The sequence below is a fragment of the Sylvia atricapilla genome, chromosome 12 (genome assembly GCF_009819655.1).
Source record: "Sylvia atricapilla isolate bSylAtr1 chromosome 12, bSylAtr1.pri, whole genome shotgun sequence".
Taxonomy (NCBI): Eukaryota; Metazoa; Chordata; class Aves; order Passeriformes; family Sylviidae; genus Sylvia; species Sylvia atricapilla.
The window spans coordinates 3,721,184-3,742,272 of record NC_089151.1 but is presented as its reverse complement, the minus strand read 5'-3'; the positions used below and the strand labels follow the sequence as shown (position 1 = coordinate 3,742,272).

Below are 21,089 nucleotides of genomic sequence, written 5' to 3'. Positions count from 1 at the left end.
AAAGTGAATTTCCACAGCTTTTGGGTATAAGGAATAATTGGAAGATTTTTTTTCTTTGTGTATCCACAGGGTATAACACTCCTCTGCAGACTCATTTTAGAGTGGATATAAAATAAATGCTGTACATCCAGCAAGGCTCCTCTCTGCTCAGCAGGGCTGCAGCCAGGGTAAAGGGAAGGCAAACCTTGTGTCTGTACCTCGACGAGTTTTGTGGTTGTGTTTCTTCCTTCACTCAGGTGGAGGCTGGAGGAGAAATTCAGGGGGAATTATAAAATAAACACCCCTCAGCGAGCCCTGAGCAGCTCTCCTGACATCTATAAAGTTATAAACATTCAGATATACGTATTTATACGCGTGAATGAAACAGCTGCCTCTCTCTTACCGTCCTCCCTCAGCACCTGCCTGTGTCTCCATCCCCGGCAGGATGCTGGGCTGCTTTCAGCCGGACTTCACCAGCCCATTCCCATCCTCCAGGCACTGCGTGTCCACGGAGATGTCCCAAACCCCACGTCCACTCCTTCCGTCCCTCCCATTGTCAGGCACAGCCTGACTCATGTCCCCTTCCTTGCTTTCTCTGTGCTCATGTTATTTCCAAACCATCTTCCTTCCCTGTTCCACACCCCGAATTATTTTTTTTTTTTCTAACTCCTTCAAGATCTTTTTTCAGAAAACCGATGTCACCTCGGTTTAAAGGAAGCTCCTGGATGTTTATCGTGTCGTTAAATCATTTCCTACAAGTGGGCTGCAGATGAAATTCTCACTCGGTGAACTCGAGATGCAAACCCGCAGCAGGGAGCGCACCAAGGGAGAACCTGGGCTTTTGGGGACTTTGGGTGAACTCTGTAAAACTCTGCCGAGCCCACCCCTCCGAGACCTGCATTTCCCCCGAGGCAGCTGTCATCTGATCCCACGCTTTGGCTCTCAACGGGGCTCTCGGAGGATGCCAGATGTTGGGAACAAAGGTCTAAAAATAATCTTTCCAAGTAATCTTCCCGTCCATCACTCACTCAGGGAGAGCGTGAGCTTTGTCGTGAGCATGTGAGCCGAGAACCTGATCTCACTCGGAGAAGTTCAACAGCAGCTCCCGGCTTCTGCCTGTGGGCTTTTTTTTTTTTTTTTTTTTTTTTTTTTTTTTCTTTCCTTCCCAGAAGCTGCGCAGGGAAAAGCGGCTCTGGGAGCGCTCAGCCCTCGCTCTTTTCTCCCCTCCCTCCTTTGCCAAGCCTCGGAACCGCCCGCATCCCGACTGCCGGGCTCCTTACTCCATCCCTCCCTGAGGGGAAAAAAAAAATTAAAATTTAAAAAAAAAATGAGTTCCAGGTTGCTGCCAGAGATGCTTTTCTGTAAAAAACTCCTCGCTGCAGCCTTGTGTGTGTCGGTTCTGCTGCCGGAGCCGGGCTGTGCCAGGACCCTGTGGAAACGCGCTCTGCTGAAAATGACGGAGAAATACGATGTGAGTAAAGCTGGGAGAGGGGAGAGGGGATTTTGGGGATGCTCTCCCCAAAATGGGGAGTTTTCCCTGCGCTTTTTGGGGATGGCGAGTGTTTGGCTCGGCGGGCTGCTCTGTGTTACGGGATTCATGAAGTTTTTCCCAGGCTGAGAGGAACTTTTGCCACCTAGCTGCTGCCGGGGGAAGTTTGGGAAGGGCAGGGAGAGAGCTTTGGGACGGCACCGGCACCGCTTTCCCTGGAAAACTCCCCTGGACAGCCAGGGAAAAGTGACCGGGGAGAAGGGGGATGCAAACCCTGCGGCTCCAGGGATAGGTGGAGTGGGATGAAGATACTGGGATTTATTGCTTGGAGAAGGGAGAGTTCCCTGCCCTGCTCCTGTGCTGCTTTTTGGGGTAATTTTGGGATAAATGTGTGCTGGAGGGAGAGCTGGTGGCATTGCCCTCGGTTCTGGAAATCCCTGGAGCACAACAGCGGTGTGCCCATCACCCTAAAGGGTGGCGATCCCAAAACTCCATCCCCGCGGCTGTGCCGTGCCTGGCACATTCCCTGCGGGCAGAGCGGCTGCCCACGGCCTGGCACACGCTCGGTGGCACCATCTGTGTCTGACTGCTCTTGGCAGCCTTCACAGGGCACTGGGCACAGCCACCACATCGCTCCCAAATCCACTCGGAGCAGGAGCGCTGGGACTGCGACTGGGACAGCAACAAGTTACTGGGACCTGTCCTGGTGTGTCTGGGTCAATGGGTTAGAGATGGCCACGAGGGGATGCAAATAAAATTTAAAAAAAGGAAAATAATTGATAGCTTGAATTTTAGGACCTGCTCTTTAAAAGGGGGAAAAAAATTATAAATTTGAAATTTTTACTCGATCCATTCAAGTTTCCTTAGAAACCAGCCCTGGGGCAAGGTTTGTGCCCATTGAATTGCTTGGGTGCAAGCCCCAAACAGTTTATTTTCTTGTGCTCAGGTCTGATTGCATCTTCCAAACTCTGCACGTGTTTAAACAGCACTTTGGTGTCACAGGCAGATTCCTCCATCTGTTTTCTGCAGCTTTTCATTCAAAAAGGGTAATTTTATGCTTTTGGCTTTTAGAGTGATGTTGGTGCATGGCAACATTTGGTTTGTGTCATTGCTGACTCAGAATTGTCACACACATCCTTTGCCCCCGATGAGAGAACTGAAATTCTGTCTTGTCTCCACGGAATTTTTTTCAGAGAACATTGTGCTGATATTTGAAAAGCACCTCAGGGTTTTGTAAGAAATCTCCTGCATTATAGCCTCTCTTGGGATAGGATATCCTCTGGTTTGAATTTTAATTGGAGAATGGTGACATAAAGAGCTGAATTTCCTGCAAAATCACTCACTGGAAAATGCGTTTATGTGGATGTTCTTCTGCCATATTTCATTGTGAAGCTCAAATTTAATAGGAACTGTGAGGTGAATGACCCGGAGAGATAGGACAGGAGCAGGACAGGAATTCACATGTCGATCTTCAGATAAGGAGCCCTGCCGAGGCAGAGCCGCCTCCCCTGAGGATATATCCTCTTCTTTCAACCTGCGCACCTTCAAAGGGCTGTTTTTCCTGGCAGCCCTGAATCCAGGTGCTACTGATCTGGCAAGCTCAGCTAGAATTGCTCGTATTGACAGAAACATTGATCCAGGGAAAACAGCAAAAGCTTTTCTTTCTCCTCCTCAAAGCCTTGTCAGGGGGAAAGCGTCTGCTCTCCATCCTCTCCTGCACCAGGAGCCAGCTCTGGCAGCCCCTCTGGTTTCTCACAGGGATGTTTTCTTTCTTACCAAATGCTGCGTGTTCCCTGCAGCGGGGAAATCAGAGTCTGGAGGCAGAGCAGCGGATTTGTGAGTCACTTGGCTAGAGGGATGACAGATGGAGGTGCTCACGGCAACCTGCAGCCAGATGGGAGGTGACACGGGCCACAGACACCCCTGTGGCACCTCAAAGGACACGGGAGCTCTGTGTGGTCTGAGCCCAGAACATCTGAAGCTACAGCAAGGAGGAGTGCAGCCAGAGAAATGCTGGATGCAGAAGGAGGGGCAGGTGTGAGTGAGGATGAGGAGCTGGCCAGGGGCTTTTCACTCACCCTGAGGAAGGGTGTGGCCTGGCAAGGAGGGGTCAAGTGGGGATGGAGAAGGGAGAAGGAGGGATTGCAGTGAGGAGATAAACCTGGCAGTCACAGCGGGATGCAGGAGCTGAGCTTTAAAAAAAAAAAAATCTATATATTTTACAGAGGGACAGTTGTCAAGTTTAGTGATTTGCAGCTGGTGTTTTCCAGCCTCCACACTCCAGAGACTGTTCCCAAAGGGCAGAGGAAGGGAGGGAGCTACCTGGGAGTGGGCTTTAGTTCATTACAAAACACCCATCATATCTGTTGGGACAAACTGGGCCAGTCTGGATCTCATTCCACTGTCAACTACAGCAAGTGTTTCAGAAAAATCCCAGCCTTCTTTTAAAGTTTTCCAGAAATGAAGAATTCTTCACAGCTGCTGTAATGCTCTTCCAACAATTTATTTACCCTCCAGCAGCCAGCTGTCATAAATCAGCCCTGGGGTACCTTCTTTGTGCCCCAGGAGATTTCTGGCCCCCGTGTCCTCAGAGTAACCTGTGAGCACAGCAGTCTCAGCCTCCCCTTTGGAACCTGCACTCACACAAACCTTTTTTTTTTTTTTCTGTATTTCCTGCTTTTCAGCCTTTTAGTCATTTTTGTGCATCTTCTTGGAGCCCACCCCAGCTCTGCAGCGTTCTTCCAACTGCAAACAGCAGAACCAAAATGACAAATCCCGAGCCAGCAACAGGAGAATATCATTCCCGTTGCTTTGGTTTTGTCCTTCAGATTGTTTAAGCTGCCTTCAGCCTTTGATCATCACTGATGGGTGATTTTTTTCCAGGTCTTTAATGGAAATATTAGAGGATTCAAAATTCCCCCTGACTGTGTGGGTTTTTTTTCAGAGGAAAGGTTTTATGGCCAGGGTTTGGGAATACCTGCCAGGGCCAGAGCTGGTGGTGAGAGGCTGAAATAAGCCTCATGTGTCATCTCCAGGGCCTCCAAGCAGAATATGAATTAGCAGAGAGCTGTGCTTTGACACAGGCTCAGGGACCAGTTCCAGACACAAATAACTGAACAGAGCTGGGATTTTTGGGAGGCAGACTGCATCCTTCAGTTGCTATTGAAATTAGCAATAATTCAATTTTGGCTGAGGCTGAGTGATTCCATCCAGGTTGCAGCTCATCTTTGTTGACTTCCAGGGTTCCTCAGCTGAACTCTGAACTTTTCCCCTTACTTTGTTTCTGCCTATCTCTAAGGAAGATATTGTCATTAAATGATTTAATAAGTCTCCTCGGGAAACAGAAATTTACCTCCTGCACTGAGAAACGCTTTTAAAGAAATTTTGACTGTCATCACAATCTGAAAAAAGAAAAAAAAAAACATCTGAGCCAAACTGTGAATGCTGGGAGAGCTTTTAAAAAACCTTGTTACCCAAACCTGGAGACGTCCTCACCCAGGTTATTTTGGGGAATGAGAGAATCCTGTTTTATGCACACATAAACAAGGGGGTGAAATTATTAAACCAAATAAGCAAAATATTCTTATTTTGAAAGAAATGAGTTGTGAGCAATAGGTGACCAGAGAAAATGGTCAGAAAGGTCATGAGGTACAAAGTTATTTGGCTACAACTTTTGTATTGTTCCACAACGGAAATTTCATTCATGGAGCCAGCTGTTCATTGCAATTTTGGCTTCTTGGTTTCTGAATCATCTGTGAAGTAACTGCAGTAATTGTTTGGTGGTTGCTTTTTTTTTCATGTATCCACTATTTGCCAGTATTATTTTGGCCACGTTTCTGTCTGCAGATGACCTTTCAAACAGAATAGTAAAGTGTGACCTTCCAGGATGAACACTCCCTCCAACATTAGGAGACCTGTTCAGTGTTTGGAACTGCACAGATTTATTGTTCAGTGCTGCCTTTTATCCCAAAATTATACCTGCTTTGAAAATTTTCTCTATTTAAAATCCAGCAACATCCCCTCCCACCCCCCCAAAAAAGTGTATTTTCAATATCTTCAATTTTAAAGCATGTTTCAAATTTGGAGTGTTTGCAGCTTTTGATGAATGGACTAATATGAGAGCTTGCTCGTTCAATGTGGAAAACATCATAAAAATTGAGTTTTTCCAAACCTTTTTAGTGGTTTAAACAGCCTATCAGTTAATGGGAAAACAACATCATGGAATGGTTTTAAAGGAAAAAGCAGAAATTGTTTCTTGGTATTGGGAACCAGGCAGGAGACTGTCATTAGTGAAAATATCAGGAATTCTCTCTCTCTGACACTCCATCTCCATGCAATGTCCTCTTTGGCCAGTTTTTTGGGAGAATCCATGTGGGAACAGGCTGTTGTCAAAGGCACAGATGTTCCAAAGGAGCTGTTAGGGGTTACAGCAATGAGGATGGAGCAGGATGTAGAGGGGGATGTTAATCTCACCTCAAATTTCTCCATAGTTGGTGGTGAAATGTCCTAGAAACCCCTGGGGGACTGTTGCACCATGTTTATTCTTGGAATAAGAATCCCAGTCTCCCATCACTGATTTTGTAACTCACCAGCGATTGGGCCAAGTGTATATTTATACACATTCTTACGTATTTATGACTCTTCACCAGCCTGTTCCTGAGGCCACGGCATCTCTCACTTCACGCCCCTGGCTTGATGCTCTGTTGGAGCAGGGACAATCCTGTAGGAGGGTCCAGTGATGGTGAGATGGTTCTGGGAATCCAGTGCAGACAGGCTGTGCTGCTGTTCTGAATCCCAGGTTTGATCCAGATAGGAATGCTGGGCTCCTCCCCCTGGGTGGAGCATCTCCCAGTGGGATGATGGAATTGTCTCAGCCCTGCAGTGAGCCTGGATGGCCCATGAACAGCAGATATCCCCTGCAGGGAGGATGAGAAGAGCTAAAGAAAACCCCTCCCCATCTGGTTTTGACAGCTGCCAATGAAATACAGACTGCTGGTCACATTTTGCATTTTAACCCAAGAACACAAGGACACCTGCCCTAAGCAAAGATGATGTGAACAGTACACTATCCTGTTTATTTGGCCCGTGAACGGCAGATATCCTCTGCAGGGAGGATGGGTCCTGGAAGGGATAAAAAACCACTGCCCCACCTGGTTTGAACAGAAAGACACCCACGTGTGGTGAAGAGCTAGCTCTCCTCAAGGTCAGAAAATATCGAGTCCACATCCGCCCGCTCCTCCCCAGAGTCATGAGATAAAGAAAAACACCCCTTCCACTGGTTCCAACAGCCTAGGACTAGGATACCTCTTGCATTTACAACCCAAGACAACCTGATTTCCTTTTCTTCTCTTTGCAAAGGATTATGAGTACCCTCTTCATTCTCACAGCTCCCACCAGCAGAGGAACGACCGGTGCCCCCCGCCGCCGCAGAGCCTGCCGGAGCGCGCCTGCGAGGTGCCCAGCTGCCGCTCCGACTCCGAGTGCCAGCGCCACAAACGCTGCTGCTACAACGGCTGCATCTACGCCTGCCTCGAGTCCGTGCAGCCCCCGCCAGGTACAGACACACCCGTGCAGGGGAGAGATGGGCACTGGGATAAACCAGTCAGTATGATCCCAACAGGAGGTGTTTGTTGTCGCTAGACGGATGTGAAATGAAGGATGCGTATGTAGTCGGTTGTTTGCGTACAAGTTTATTTCTTGACCTCAATTTATATAGATTCTGGATGATGACCAGGGATTGGAGGATGAGGTTGTCACCTCTCTGACCCTACTAGAAGTCCATTAATTGTCTCTCCTCTATAGAGGAATGTAAATATCACCTTATTTACTTAACAACTCATAAAAAAAAAAAAACTCCACTACAAAAATGCAAACATCAGAAGGCTGAAAAAAAAAAACCCAAAACAACAGTTTATTGTTTACATAAAGCTACAGTTATAGTTTTTAACACTGCTGTTCATGCATGTAGAAGTCTTTTGATTGGCTAAGTCATTTGTCTATCAGACAGGCACACATCCTTCGGGGCACCTGATTGGCCAAGTGTCCGTCACCACGCTGTGGTGTCTTTTATCTGAGTTTTGCATTTCTTGTAGACATTTTCCAAAGTTCTTGTTCATGGTTTTTAGACTTGTTTTTGTTCCCGTAGCTTTGACGAATCCTTGAAAATTCTGAAAAACAAGACTGCAAATGTCTTCTTACCTACTAAGAGTTTAGCTGGTACAGAGCATAGCCTAAGTTATTCAAATACATTGCTGCACCTCTGGGTGGAGGAACTCTATGGTATATCCTTCCAGGGCAAAGCCTTGGGTGTTTCCCCCGAGGGGTTCAAAGGTTTCCATGCTGGGCAAGCTGGGAGAGAGAGGAGCTTGCAGAGGTGGGGGTGGTGGAGATCTTCCCATGCGTTGGATCTGGGGTGGGAGGCTGGAGTGTGAGTTGGGGGGTGGAGTTCAGTTCCACACTTGTGTTTCCGGGGGATTGATGAGTGGCAAAGTTGTCCAAGGCAAACTGGTGCTGCAAAATTTCCACTGGGTTGAATTGTAGAAGTCACTCAAGGCCAGTTCATTTCCTGGGATGGCATTTTCAATGCCTCATCCCTGGAAGTGTCCAAGGATGAGTCTTGGAGCAACTTGGGATAGTGGGAGGTGTCCCTGCCCAGGAGATGATCTTTAAGGTCCTTTCCAACCCAAACCATTCTGTGTTCCTGTGTTTCTGTAATCAGGAAAAGAGGCAATCCCAGCCTAAATTAGTGCTGACAGAAGTGAGGCAGCCACCTCATCCCTTCCTGCCATGGGAATGAGAACGGGAAGCAGCAGCTGCTTGGGCCTCTAGGACACCAGGTTCTTGTGGATGGATAACCTGGATAACATCCATGGCTCCCTTTCCACTGGGACAACAAGAGCACCAATATAAGTCAAAACCACATCAATCCACCAGGCAACCTCCTCACAGGCCCTTAGAGGAAATCCATGACTTTTCCAGAACTCTGTGCCCTGTGGCTGCTGCATCCTGACACTGTGGTCTCTTGTTTCTCTCTTCTGCAGTCCTGGACTGGCTGGTTCAGCCCAAACCCCGCTGGCTGGGAGGCAATGGGTGGCTTTTGGATGGCCCAGAGGAAGTCTTACAAGGTACAGGACATTTCTCTGTCTTCTCTGCAATATTCATAATCACACAAAGGCTCTGGAGAATAAATCCCTCATGCACAGAGCTGGCCTGGGATGTTGGGCTGCTGGTATTTGTCTGGAGTTTCCAAAGGAATAACTGTGTGGTGCTGGGAGCTGCTATCTGGTGCAGTAAATAAATTACTTTTTATGGATATGGATTATCCAGCAGCAGAGCACTAGGAATGCTGCAGGGAGGGGACTAGGTTTGTACCCATTCTTCAAATAATTAGAGGTATATCTTTCTTTTAGAAAAAAGCTTTGTCATCACACACATAATTCTCTGCCAGCTTCCTGATAGAACGTGGGTGGACTTGGAATGGGAGATCCTTTAATCCAGAGTGGCCTCATCACCCAGATGCCTTGGGCTGGGGCTGTGGCTCTTGGATCTGAAGGAGCTTTGGACAGGAGCCCTGGCAAACTGCTGCAGAGCTGTGTCAAGCTGACGTGAACCTGGGGCAGGAATCTGAGTTTGGAGACTGATAATGAGCTTGAGCTCCTCAGGTTCATTCCATAAGGAAAGGGGGTTTAATTAACTTTTTCCAATACCTAAAATTGAAATAAGGAGGGAGTGGGGAGGTAGGAAGGGAAGTTTTCTTCTATGAGGCACTCCCAGATATACGGACACCTGAAGTTTTGGGGTTTTTTGTGGAAATGTTAACCTGACTTTTGATCAGCTTTAGTCGGATCCAGGTAGTGCCAATAGATTCCCCTCTTTGTTCTTACACAGATGGTTTTAGACTCACTGAGCCTCAATGCTCATCTATTATGGAAACTCCAAGTTCTTGAGGAGAAAATTCTGCCTCCAGCTCATTGGAGCTGCACAGTGAGAAATGAGATAAAATAGGTTCCTCCTCATCCATCCTTGTCACGCTTATATTATTTGTTCTTATCTGAACACCTTCATCTCAGCTTGAGGGAGTAATTAGGGAAGTAAGAACCATCAGTCATGGTGTGAGAATTACAGCAGAGATCCTTGAAACTAAAAATGAGAGGGTGGAGTGGCCCTGCAGTCTGCTCATGTAATGGTCACAAACACTGCCTGAGCCCTGCTTCACCTCCCTGTTCTGAGCTGCTCTTGCTGCCTGTCCCGGGCCAAAGTGATGAAACCTCTGTCTGGGGCAGGGGTGGCACTGCCTGACCCTGCAGTGAGTCACCCCTGAGGTTTGGATTCTGCAGCAGGGCCCTGGGTGTGGAGCAGAGAACAGCACACTGCCAGTTTCCTGCTCACGTTCCCTGACTTTGAGCCTCCTTTGCTTTGCTCCTAATCCCATCCCGCAGCAGAAAGAGTCAATAATTCTAGTGGCACTCAAACCACTGCAGAAACGGTGCATTGGCCAGGAAACAGAAATTGGTGAACCTGAAAATACTGCACTCAGCCAGCTCAGAGCCAGGCTGGGACACACTGATCCCTGCTCGGAGGGCACAGCCCCAGGGAGGGATCATCCTGCATGCTGGGCAGTGCTGATGCCTTTTTGGGCTGCCTAAAAACAGAGACCACACAGAGTTTAGGGAATAAAAAGCTGTTATATTTATTGAAGGCCCTTCAGGTACATTTAGGGCAGATGAAGTCCCCCAGGGGCTGCACCCAAAAATGGACCACAGGTCACGGATTTTCACACTTTTATAACTTTGGGCCATTTGCATACTGGGGGTTAATCTTCCAATTACAGCTCCAGATAATGAAGTCATTTACCCCAAGTTTGCTCCCCCCAAACTCATTTTAGTTTCCATCTCTCAGGGCCTGAGGCAGTGAGGTGTCCTCCATTCCAGACCTGGAGAGGAATTGCCTGGTCTGGCCAAAAGGGGAATGCAGCTCACACTGTGTGTGGAGTTTAGAGTTATCCACTAAAGAACAGCAGAATTAGAAATATATGAAAAATACAACAGCTGAAATCCTAAATCATCAATGCTGGGTGGAATCCACCCCACAGCTGGCACAGAGCCTGCACACAGGGCTGTGGAGAGAAAAGACACATTTTTCTGGCCAGAACCAAGCCAACAGCAAAAGCTCCACCTTGGGCAAGAATGAAAATATTTATTATACCAAAAGTTCTGTCCCAAGGGGATGGGGCTGAGCTGTGTCAGGACGGTTCCCCGTGCCCAGGAGCCTGAGGTGGGTTGTGTTTGGGTCCCCGTGGGTGTCACAGCCATGGCGGGTGGGTGACCTGCAGGTTTCTCTTGCAGCTGAGGCCTGCAGCACCACGGAGGATGGGGACGAGCCTCTGCACTGCCCCACGGGCTACGAGTGCCACATCATCAACCCGGGCAACACGGCCGAGGGCATCCCCAACAGGGGCCAGTGCATCAAGCTCCGGGGAAACCCAGGTCAGTGCTGCACCCCCCTGCCTCCTCTCTTTCAAATCAGTCTGTTTGCAGAGGACACTGAGCTGGGAGAGTGGGTGGGAAGGTAGGAGGGCTCTGCAGAGAGACCTGGAATGGCTGGATGGCTGGGCAGAGTCCAGTAGGGTGAAGTTTAATAAGACCAAGTGCCCAGTCCTGCATTTTGGCCACAATAACCCTCTGCAATGTTACAGGCTGGGGATGGTGAGGGTGGACAGTGCCCAGGCAGAAAGGGACCTGGGGGTACAGGTGACAGCAGCTGGACATGAGCCAGCAGTGTGTTCTGATGGCCAAGGGGGCCAATGGCTCCTGGCCTGGATCAGGAATGGTGTGGCCAGCAGGGAGAAACAGGGAGGTCATTCTGGCCCTGGACTGCGTGCTGGTGAGGCCACACCTCCAGTGCTGTGTCCAGTTTAGGGTGGACACCGAGTGCTGTGTCCAGCTCTGGGATCTCAGTTTAGGAAGGACACTGAGTGCTGTGTCCAGCTCTGGGATCTCAGTTTAGGAAGGACACTGAGTGCTGTGTCCAGTTTAGGATGGACACTGAGTGCTGTGTCCAGCTCTGGGATCTCAGTTTAGGATGGACATTGAGACACTTGAACACATGCAGAGGAGGGAATGAGGCTGGTGAGGGGCTGGGAACACAAACCCTGTGAGGAATGACTGAGGGAGCTGGGGTTTTTTAGCCTGGAGAAAAGGAGACTCAGAGGTGACCTTATCGCTCTACAACTCCCTGGAAAGTGGTCTGAAATGTTACCCAAATTTCATTTCATTTGGGAAATCCTCTGATTCCTCTGGCCTGTAGCTACTGAAAAGGTTAAAAAATGCTAGTGGCAATTCCCACTCTTCTGTCCAGTGAGTTGTGTCCACAGAGCTCAGTAATCTCAGTAGTTTATAAGAGGTTTATAGCACTCCAAATTACTTCAGCTACAGAGGACTTTTATTTTCCTCATTGTGTGGTTATTATTCCCATATCTAATTTCTCTGTGCTGTACAGAGAAGGTCAGAGTTTAACACAAAAAAATGAAGGCTGGCTGGGTGTGTTCTCACCATGTACCTTCTTTTCCAGATGGACACAGCCTGAGGCATAAGTATTACAAGGAATATTTTGGTAAGCTGCTGGCATGAAGGATTTGTTGTTTTTATTAAGCTTTATCACTCTTGCAACACTTACAAGGAATTTGCTCCTTATGAAATGAAGGTTATACATAGAAAAAAAGAGATTCTTTATCCTTGACTCTTTATGCCATGGTCAGAAAATCTTATTTTAAGATCTACAAAGTCCTCACTGTGGACTCTTGAGAACCAGAGTTTTCAGCTGTGGCAGAATGAGTTAAATGGTGCAGTCTTTTGCCAGGGGAACCACCCAGCCCAAAAATCTTTTTTAGATTTTTTTTTTCTTTTTTAAGCATATTTTTGGAGGTTTGCTCTTGGCCCAGGACTCATTGCAGCTGAACACAGATCTCTGTCAAAAGCAGGGTTTTGGACTGTGGTAAGAGATAAGGGATGGCTGGAGCCCAGTGAATCTGTCCCTCAGTGTCCCCTGAGAGGTGGCAGGTCCCTCTCACAAATCTGGGGCTCAAAGAAAGCAGGAGCATCTCCCACATCTTTCCTCACAAAGTTTCAAAGCTCCTGATTTCTCCCTCTTGGAGAACGTGGATCAGATTGGAATCTTTATTTACCAGCAGCTAAATTTGGCCACTTTGGCTGATAAAAACTCTTCCAGCGTGGGCTATCCCAGCTCTCCAAGAGAACTGCTAAATAACAAGACCAGTAAAGCTGCCCTGCTGAGACAACCTCGAGAATCCATTTGCCACAGCCTAACCCCAAACCTGACTTGGCTGATATTTGTTTTTACAGGCAGTAATTCCAACAATTTGGTCGGCTATGTGAAAAACCAGCAGAAGCATTTGGGCTAATTGAAGGTGTGCCCGGGTAAGTGCCTTGTGAATAAAGGGAAAGGGAGGTGGAAATAGCTGGTGCTTAGAATGCAATTATTCAGAGAAACGATTGTCTGAGGGTGATTATTTCCTCTAAGCAAAATGCTGGAGTAAGGACAGCACCTTCAAACCCTGTAGAGGTGCATGAAACACTCTGATGATTCCACCAGACACACCAGATTTCTTTGCAGAACCTTTGCCTTATGGGTTTTTAGAGGATGGACTGATTTTTTTAGGATGAAGAATAATTTGTGTCCCTTAAGACTTTAAGTTTTGTGTTTAGGGGCTTCTTCTAACACAGGTGTAACTGGTCCTGCCAGACAAACTAAAAATCTGTTTATTCTGGACTGGCTGCAAAAAAGGGTCAGTCTTGCAAATCGTTCAGCACATGGGGGCATTTTCTGTGTGTGAACACTTGCGCTGAGCAGTGGGACCCACTGATGTGAGCAAAAGCAAATTTATCTGGCCAGAGCCAAGCCAACAGCAAAGGCTCCAGTCGTTTTATCAGCCCTGCATTAGGCAAAAATGAAAATATTTATTATACCAAAAGTTCTGCCCCAAGATGGTTTTCTCAATGCTTTCTGCTTCACTTTAAAATGAACTTGGGCTTAGCTGGGAGTTGTGGAAACAAAGCAGTTCAGTGTCTTCCTGTACCTACGTCAGGCTGGCTGTTAAGATTACTCAGCTACTTAAGGACAAGTCCTGTGCAAACATCCCAGGAAGGATAAATATTTTAATTCCTCTTACGGTTTTTCGTTTTTTTTTTTCCCTTTCGTTGTTTGGTTTTCACGCAGCTGGACCACTCTGTCAAGAAATGCTTTGCCCAGCAGTTTTCTGGTCCCAGATCTCCACCAGCACATCTCCAGCATCCCCCTGATCCCTGCCCATCACTGACAGAAAAAAAAAAAAAAATCCATTATCCAAGGAACAGGATGAGTCCAGATTTTAACCCCACCAGGAAGGGGAGAAATGTGATGCCCTGAAGGAAACCACACTGCTTATCAGCTGCCTTTCTACAAATGAAATACAAACACCTCCAAGGGATCCCTGCGAGCCACCGTGCCATGATCAGGCTGCTGACACAGAGCCTGCCCTTTATGTGCTCGCTGCGTGTCCCGTTCAGATTTCAGGCCTCTGAACACAACCCAGTGACGTCAAAATTCTACCTAAATATCATATCTAAGTTGTTTTAAAAATAGGTGAGACTAAAGAGGTTCTCTGGATCAAATCCAGTGCCTGCCTGTCTTGAACAGCTCCTTTAAGCCTTTTCATCAGCTTAAAACTCAAAGAAACCTGCAAGTTTTTTCTTTTTCTTATTTATGTCCAGCTAAAAAGCCAGGCTGGACACCCACTGTATATGGTTAATCCTGAAGTCTTAAGAATTTGAGGAAGCTTAAGCGAGGAGAAAAACCAGCTTTATAAATGTTTTTAGGTTACTTTCCTCTCCTCAGTCTGGTGACCTGCAGATTGAGAGTTAATAATGGAACAGATTCCTTCCTACAATATCCAGGCAGACACACAAATGCATGCCAAGCTTTGTGATGTGCTGGTTTTAGCCAGCAAACTGTTCATATTCACAAAATCTGTGGTTTTGTACCTGCAAAACCTCAGCAAGAGGCCTGAAGTCTGGAAAATTTGTTAAATGTGTTAGAGAAGCAATCCCAGGATAAATCTGTGTGATGAAAAGGGTTATCTGGCAGATGGGCCAGTGCTCCTCAAGAGTCCTGTATTTTGTGTTGACTTCCATAAATAATCAAAATCTGGGTATTTGTATTTGGGCCTCCCAGCTTCTTTTAGCTGTTTAGAATTACACAATGGAAAACACATTTTCTATTAATGTTTTCTTTTCCTGCGGCAATCCTGAAGGGACAATTGCATTTATTGTGGCAAACCAGCCAGAATTGTTTGGCACAAAAGCCACATTTGCTCCATGGCATAGTCCACGTCCCCATCTGCATACATGAAATTAGCATTTTAATTTGCACAGTAGTAGCACTGCATATAAATACCCAATTCACAAATGCAAGTGCCTGCTTCCACTCACAAAATACAGGATTTCTTTTTCCCACTCACTTATTGGTTTAATGGTTTGAATGTCCAATGGTTTGAATGTCCAGGACACCTATAAAACTCTTGATGCTTTGCACATGACATTTGCAGCTGGAGAGGTGGAAGGTGCCAAACTGTTCTTCTGTTTCCCATTCTAAACACAGTCCTGGGTGCTTCACAGAGTAAAGGAATAGCTGAAGAGCTCCACAGTTCCCTAAATATCTTCATTTTTTTTCTGAGTGCAAGATGTTAAATGCAGCAGCATGTTTGGACAGAGCCATTTCTAGATTTTCTCTTTTACAGCTTCCTGCAATGAGATCTTAATTCCTGCTTGGACACAGGAGCCACAGTACCAGGGAACTGTGGAGTGGTTTGGGTTGGAAGGGAGCTTAAAGCTCATCACCTTCCACTAGACCAAGTTATCCAGGCTCCAATCCATATTTTATAGTTCCAATCTGTGTTTAGACCAGAAACTCCCCACTTATCCCACTGCAGCCTCACTCCTCAGTGAAATGGATTGATTTTGTCCAGTGTTACTTTCTGCAGAAAAAAAATCAAATTCTGATTAAAGGAGCAAAGCCCTCCAGTGATCACTGCTAAGCCCCAAAGATCAAATGCCAAAATGTTCTAATTTAAACTAAAAAATTCCTAAAACCATATGAGGAGGTAGATGAAAAATTGGTGCTGAGCTTTCACAAACTTGAAAGATTAAAACTTCAAATCTCAACCTAATCTCTCAAAGCAGCCCAAAATATGCTTCATTTGAGTGGACACATTCACTACAGTGTCTGTTTTCTTTGTAGCTGCAGAAGCACTTACCTGACCCACGTGGGTGGGACAGTACAGGTATTTTCTGCTTGCAAAAGTAATTTTAAAAAAAAGAAAATTGACAAATCGATAATTTGATGGTGAATTTCTTTTTACTGGGTGTTATCTAAGCCATCCATCCCCCTTCTTCATGGTGCTATAATGCTCAGGGTTTTGGTTTTTTGGGTTTTTTTCCAAATTAATTCAAGTTACTAATTGTCAAACTCAGAAGCAAAAGCCACAGAAGGGATTTGTCCAAGTGCTGTGTTTCCAACAGTGAAATGAGAAAACTCAGACACTGAGATGAAAACACAGAGCAGGTGAGTTGTCCTCAGCTGCTCTTCTCTCCAAAGACAGATGCTTTATCCTGGTGCAGCCCAGCAGGAAATACCTGGTGTGGGTTATTTTTTTACATTTCCATGAACACTTTGCAGCGTGTTTGGTGCTATGATAACCTTCCTGTGTGTCACGGAGTGCTGGCAATGCTCCCACAGCCCCCAGGAGCTGTGCAGCCCCTCCCTGGTTCGTGCCCCCGGTGCTCAGATGTGTTCAGGTTCTGCTTTGGTGCTCAATAAAAAGTGACCAGTCTATTTTTCAACCCTGCCGAGTTTCTGTTGTGTCTTCTTGATGTACTTTCAACTTTGGATTATGGGAAAAGACAAATCTTCTAAATTTTACTTGTTGGGAGAACATAATGATGCCTTGGGAAGGCTGAGCTGGAGCAGAGACTGGACAGAACCAGAGAATAAAGTAGATATTTATTGAAAGGCCTTTAGGGTACACCTTGGGCAGGACAAGAGCCTGGCCAGGGCTACACCCAAGGCGGACCCAAAATGCACCCAAAATTATCACAAAATGGACAAACAGTCACAAAATCTCACATTTTTTATAAGTTTTGGTCCATTTCCATTGGGGTTTAATTGTCCAATTCCAGCTCCAGGCTGTGAGGTCCCATCCTTCTTGTTCCTCCCTTCACCCACCCTGTTTGTGCTTTTGGGCTGAAAGTTGTCCTTGGTGTGCAGCAGGACAAGGATTTGTTTTGTGTCCCTGCTGTGTGCAGAGCTGAGTGACACTGACTGTGAGCTCAGAGCTGCACCCCTGGGCACCACAGAACCTGGAATACAGGAAAGATAAAATGTAAGGCATCAGTAACACAAGCAGAGGGAGACAAAAGTCGTTTTGTCCACTGGAAGGGAGGTGAAGACCCCAAAACACATCCACCACCCCTGTCCCCCTTCCAGAGGGGTCACTGCTGTGGGTCAGTCCCTCAGTTCTTGGCCCCTGTGTTTGTCCTGCCCAAGAGGAGCTGGGGGCAGCTCTGGGGGTGATGCCCCAGGAGAAGTGACCCTTTCCTTGCCCAGGCACTGGGTCAGTGCTGCTGCTGCCAGCTCAGGAGCTTTGGGCTGCACCAGCAGCTGCTCAGGCAGCTTTACAGGATGCTCAGAGGGTGAAGAAACCAAGCAAGGCAAAGGCCAGAGCTGGGCTGGACTGCAGGACAGAGCAGAGGGGTTGGGCCATTTCCAGCCTCCACCATCCCACCTGCTCCACCCACCCACCCTGCTCTACCTGCTGGGCAGGAGTCCTGCTGCCCTGACACCACAGCAGGGACAGGAGCTGCCTGCACCTCACCCACGGGGGGACAGCAGCACTTTGGAAAGGTTTGGGGGGGTTGAGATGAGCCCAGCCAGCAGCAGGTGTCAGGGGAGCTCCTCACTGCACCAGGGAAATGGTCTTTGGGGTCACTTGGACCTCTCATGGTGCTTCGGGATCCTTGGGGTCACCTGGAGCTCCCCAGTGCATCCCAGAAACCAGCAGCTGGATCAGCAGAAGGACTAACAAAATGGGTCTTCAAGAAGTCTGTACCCACCACCAGAATAACCAGAATAATATAAAAACTTGCAGTGTTTCTGACATGCCTGGTTCAGAGCTCTGGGAAGCTCTGTGGTGTAGGAGTGTCCTGGTCACCTTCAGGAGGTTTTCCACAGTTTGCTGAGCAGTGAAGAAGCCTCTGAGGTCTGGATAACACATAAAGGAGTTTTTGGAGGTTGGAGGTTTCTCTTTGCTCGTGGCACATCAGGGGTTGGTTCATACAGGGGGTTATTTTCTTCCCCCACCTCCCACGGGCTGCACAGACTGGATTTCCCTCTGGAGATGGGGTTGGATGACCATCAGTTGTCTCTCTACAGCAAAAGGATTTACAGCAAAATTCAGGATCTTTTAAAGGTAAATTTATTTTAAAAAACCCAACACCTTCTTCTGGTGAATCTGCAGAGATAAATCCTATTTCTTCTCATTTTTTCTCCTTGTTACTTTTCCATGCAGTCAAAACAGCAAGAACAAGACAAGCTGTGCAAAACAAAAAAAGATCTTTAGAGTTTCCCAGAGGGAGATGTGAGTGGTGGGGCTCGTTCCACCCAGCCTGAGCCCTCCACCAGATGAGTCTACCAATTTAAGCAATGGAAACTGCCTAAAAATAAACCAAAAGAATTCATTAAATTCCCTTTTCCTTCCCCATTACACCCCTGGGGACAGACCTAAGGATTTTACTTGACCTTTATGAGACAAGATGGAAAAGGACCGTGGTTCTAAACCCTTTTATTCACTTGTACAACCAGGAGCAGCAGAAGTTCTGCCCAGGAAAATCCCAACCCAAAAGTGAAGTGTTTGGAGTTTTGGGTAGCAGCAAACTCTGTTCTATCCATGCAGAAGAGTTTTTTTCCCTCAAGGTGGCACAAGAGGAACAAAAGTGCAACAAGCCCCACAGCATCATGTTGAACTCTCAGCATCATATTTTTGAGCTCAAGGGGTCTCAGAGAATGGCTCTTTTGGTGTGTGTGTCTTTATAACAGGTATTTTCTAAAACACCTAAAATCTAAAAACAAAACAAAATAAAACAAAACAACAACAAAAACCAGAAAAAAACTCCAAACAAACCAACAACCAAAACCACAAAACAACCCCCCTCCAAAAAAAAAAAAAAAAAAAAAAAAAAAAAGAAAAAAAAAAGAAAATGGTTTCCCAAATAATCTCCTTAGAACTGGAGCTTTATTAGCCAATTAAATAGGAAGTACTGTAAGGGCACTGTAATTGGGCTGTGTGTTACGCTTTTAGAGTGTGAAAATGATAGTGTGAAGAAATACAACTTGTAATCGTGTTGTTTTCTTAACATTATAGTCTTGATTCAGTCTATTCCCAGCGTTTTCTGAGCCATGGGATACCAAAATACATTAATTTTTCATCAGATTTCCTAACATGCAGAAATCAACAGCAGCAAGAAACTGAAACTTGAGTCTGTTCAGCAGTTTCTCAGAGTGAGTGGCAAACAGCAACTTTTTTTTTTCTCCCTGCATTTATTCCATCTCATCAAATATAATTTCCCATAACAGAACTGAGGGAACATAAAGATGAGAGAGAGGGACGTGGTGCTGAGCCCAAACCACGCTGTTCCTCCCCAGCTGCCAGTTTGCTGGATAACAAACCACCCTGCACTGATGGTTACACTGCATTGTTATACTCATCAAAGGGTTTTTCTCCTTTTTTGTGTCCTGTTTGTCCTGGAATTTCTGTCAGTCCCACTCAGGACACGGTTCCCTCTCCCTAACCCAGGGCGTGGCTGTGGTGTGGGTTCTGGATTTTGCTCTTGGAGCTCCGTGTGTCTCTGCAAGGTTTGAGCCCAGGGGATGATGCTAAATAAGAAAAGGATCAGCCTGTTGCTTAATTAGCCACATGGCTAATGAGGGCCAGGCTGGGGCTGCCCACACCGTGCCCAGCACAGCCCCAGGATGCTCCCCGTGGGCAGCAGCTTCATGGATGATGGGCGAGGATTTGGGGTGAGAAAAAGCAAAACCAAAGGGAAATTTTCTTCCCACCTGCCTAGAGAGGGCAGAAATGTGAGGATTTGGAGCGATCTTAGGATTGTGAGGACTCCAGACAGGCTCAGGTGGGCAGAGGAGGGGATTCTCTGCCAGGATGGGCTGCTGTGCCTTGTCCAGCTCCTCGGAAGAGCCGCACAAGGGGAAGGGGAACCAGCTCAAGTTCAAGAGCATAAATGAGCTCAGAGAGGTTTCACCCCCTGACTCTCACACAAAAACCCAAATCCCTGTGTGTCTACTCCAAGCCTTGCCTAAGCACCTTGCCCAAACCCTGGGCAGGGCCTTGGATGTGAGATTCCCGAAAATCAGAGCGCAGCGCTTGCCCTGGCTCCTTTCCCGTGGGAAGGAGCGATGTTTCGGTGATGCAGGAACTTCCTCCCTCTGCCTGACGCATCCAGCTGGGATCCTTGCGAAAGCATTGCTCAACCGAGGGAGCCGGGAAGCCCCAGCTGTGTTTTCCAAGGTCCCGGCTCCTTGCTGGGTGTTTCCCAATCGCTGTTTTCCCAGAGGTTTGGGAAGAAATCTCTCCCTCCACAGCATCTCGGTGGCTGCTCTCTGTAGCTGCATCCAGGGGCTTTTCCTGGAGCTGCTGGGATGCAAACACTGAGATTCTCCACGGAAAAGGAGAGGTTTAGTGATGGCTGGCCAGGTTTTGGGTGCCACAGAGGTCACGGGGTTTGGCCACATCGTGGTGCAGAGCAAAATAAATGTGTAGTTTTTCTGGACATCGTCCTTGGAGGAAACTCTTGTTTTCCTGCAGAAAACTGCACATCTTTTTTTTTTTTTTTTTTTTTTTTTTGTCTGGCTGGAAATGAGTTTTGTTCCCTCGGTGGTGCAGTTTTTACTGTCTAAGGAGGATCTTCATCTCCCAGTTCACACCTCAGGGACAGTTTAGGGGTAAGTGGATCCTGCAGTGACAGTACCTGGGGGAGGATGTCGGTCTCCTGGGGCAAACCAGGGCGTGATGCCCTCTGACCGGCAGCCGTAAATCTTTGGGAATGATGCAACCAGTGAGCTTTATCAATCCTAGAATCACAGAACCAGAGAATATCCCGAGCTGGAAGGAACACACAGAGGGATTACTGAAGTCCAGCTCTGGACACCCAAGTCCAACCTTAGCGGCGTGTCGAGCTCCGACAAAGCACAGACACAACACTGTGGGTTTCATAAACCACCATCACAAATCCCCACATCACACATCCCTGGTGTAAACACCTAGAAACCGCGGCGTTGTGCTGACTGGAGCGTTTCCTAAGGAGGACTGGAAGTTTACAAACAGGCTCTGCCATACCTATAACCTGTCCTGCCCCTGCCTCGCTCACACCCCTGTTGAAACACCTTCCCTATCTTGGGAAGGGCGGAGAGGGAAAAAAAAAAAAAAAAGAAAAAGAAAACCAACAAACCCCAACCTGCTCTTCAGGTGCGTGTCACGCTCAGAGAGGCGTGCCTGGTG

General features: G+C 47.1%; 1 protein-coding gene across 1 annotated transcript; it reads left to right on the top strand.

Annotated features, from left to right (window-relative positions):
* Nucleotides 1-1,194: 1,194 nt before the first annotated feature.
* Nucleotides 1,195-14,672, top strand: WFDC1 (WAP four-disulfide core domain 1). Its single transcript, XM_066327526.1, has 7 exons — nucleotides 1,195-1,450; nucleotides 6,827-7,022; nucleotides 8,509-8,592; nucleotides 10,813-10,953; nucleotides 12,038-12,079; nucleotides 12,829-12,903; nucleotides 13,703-14,672. The coding sequence occupies exons 1-6, from the start codon at nucleotides 1,307-1,309 to the stop codon at nucleotides 12,885-12,887; spliced, it is 666 nt and encodes a 221-aa protein (XP_066183623.1). The 5' UTR covers nucleotides 1,195-1,306; the 3' UTR covers nucleotides 12,888-12,903; nucleotides 13,703-14,672.
* The last annotated feature ends 6,417 nt before the right edge of the window (nucleotides 14,673-21,089 follow it).

Coding starts and splice junctions, on each gene's coding strand:
- WFDC1 (XM_066327526.1), top strand. CDS start 1,307: ATGAGTTCCAGGTTGCTGCCAGAGATGCTTTTCTGTAAAAAACTCCTC. Junction 7,023..8,508: donor GTCCGTGCAGCCCCCGCCAG/GTACAGACACAC, acceptor TCTCTTCTGCAG/TCCTGGACTGGCTGGTTCAG. Junction 8,593..10,812: donor CCCAGAGGAAGTCTTACAAG/GTACAGGACATT, acceptor TTTCTCTTGCAG/CTGAGGCCTGCAGCACCACG.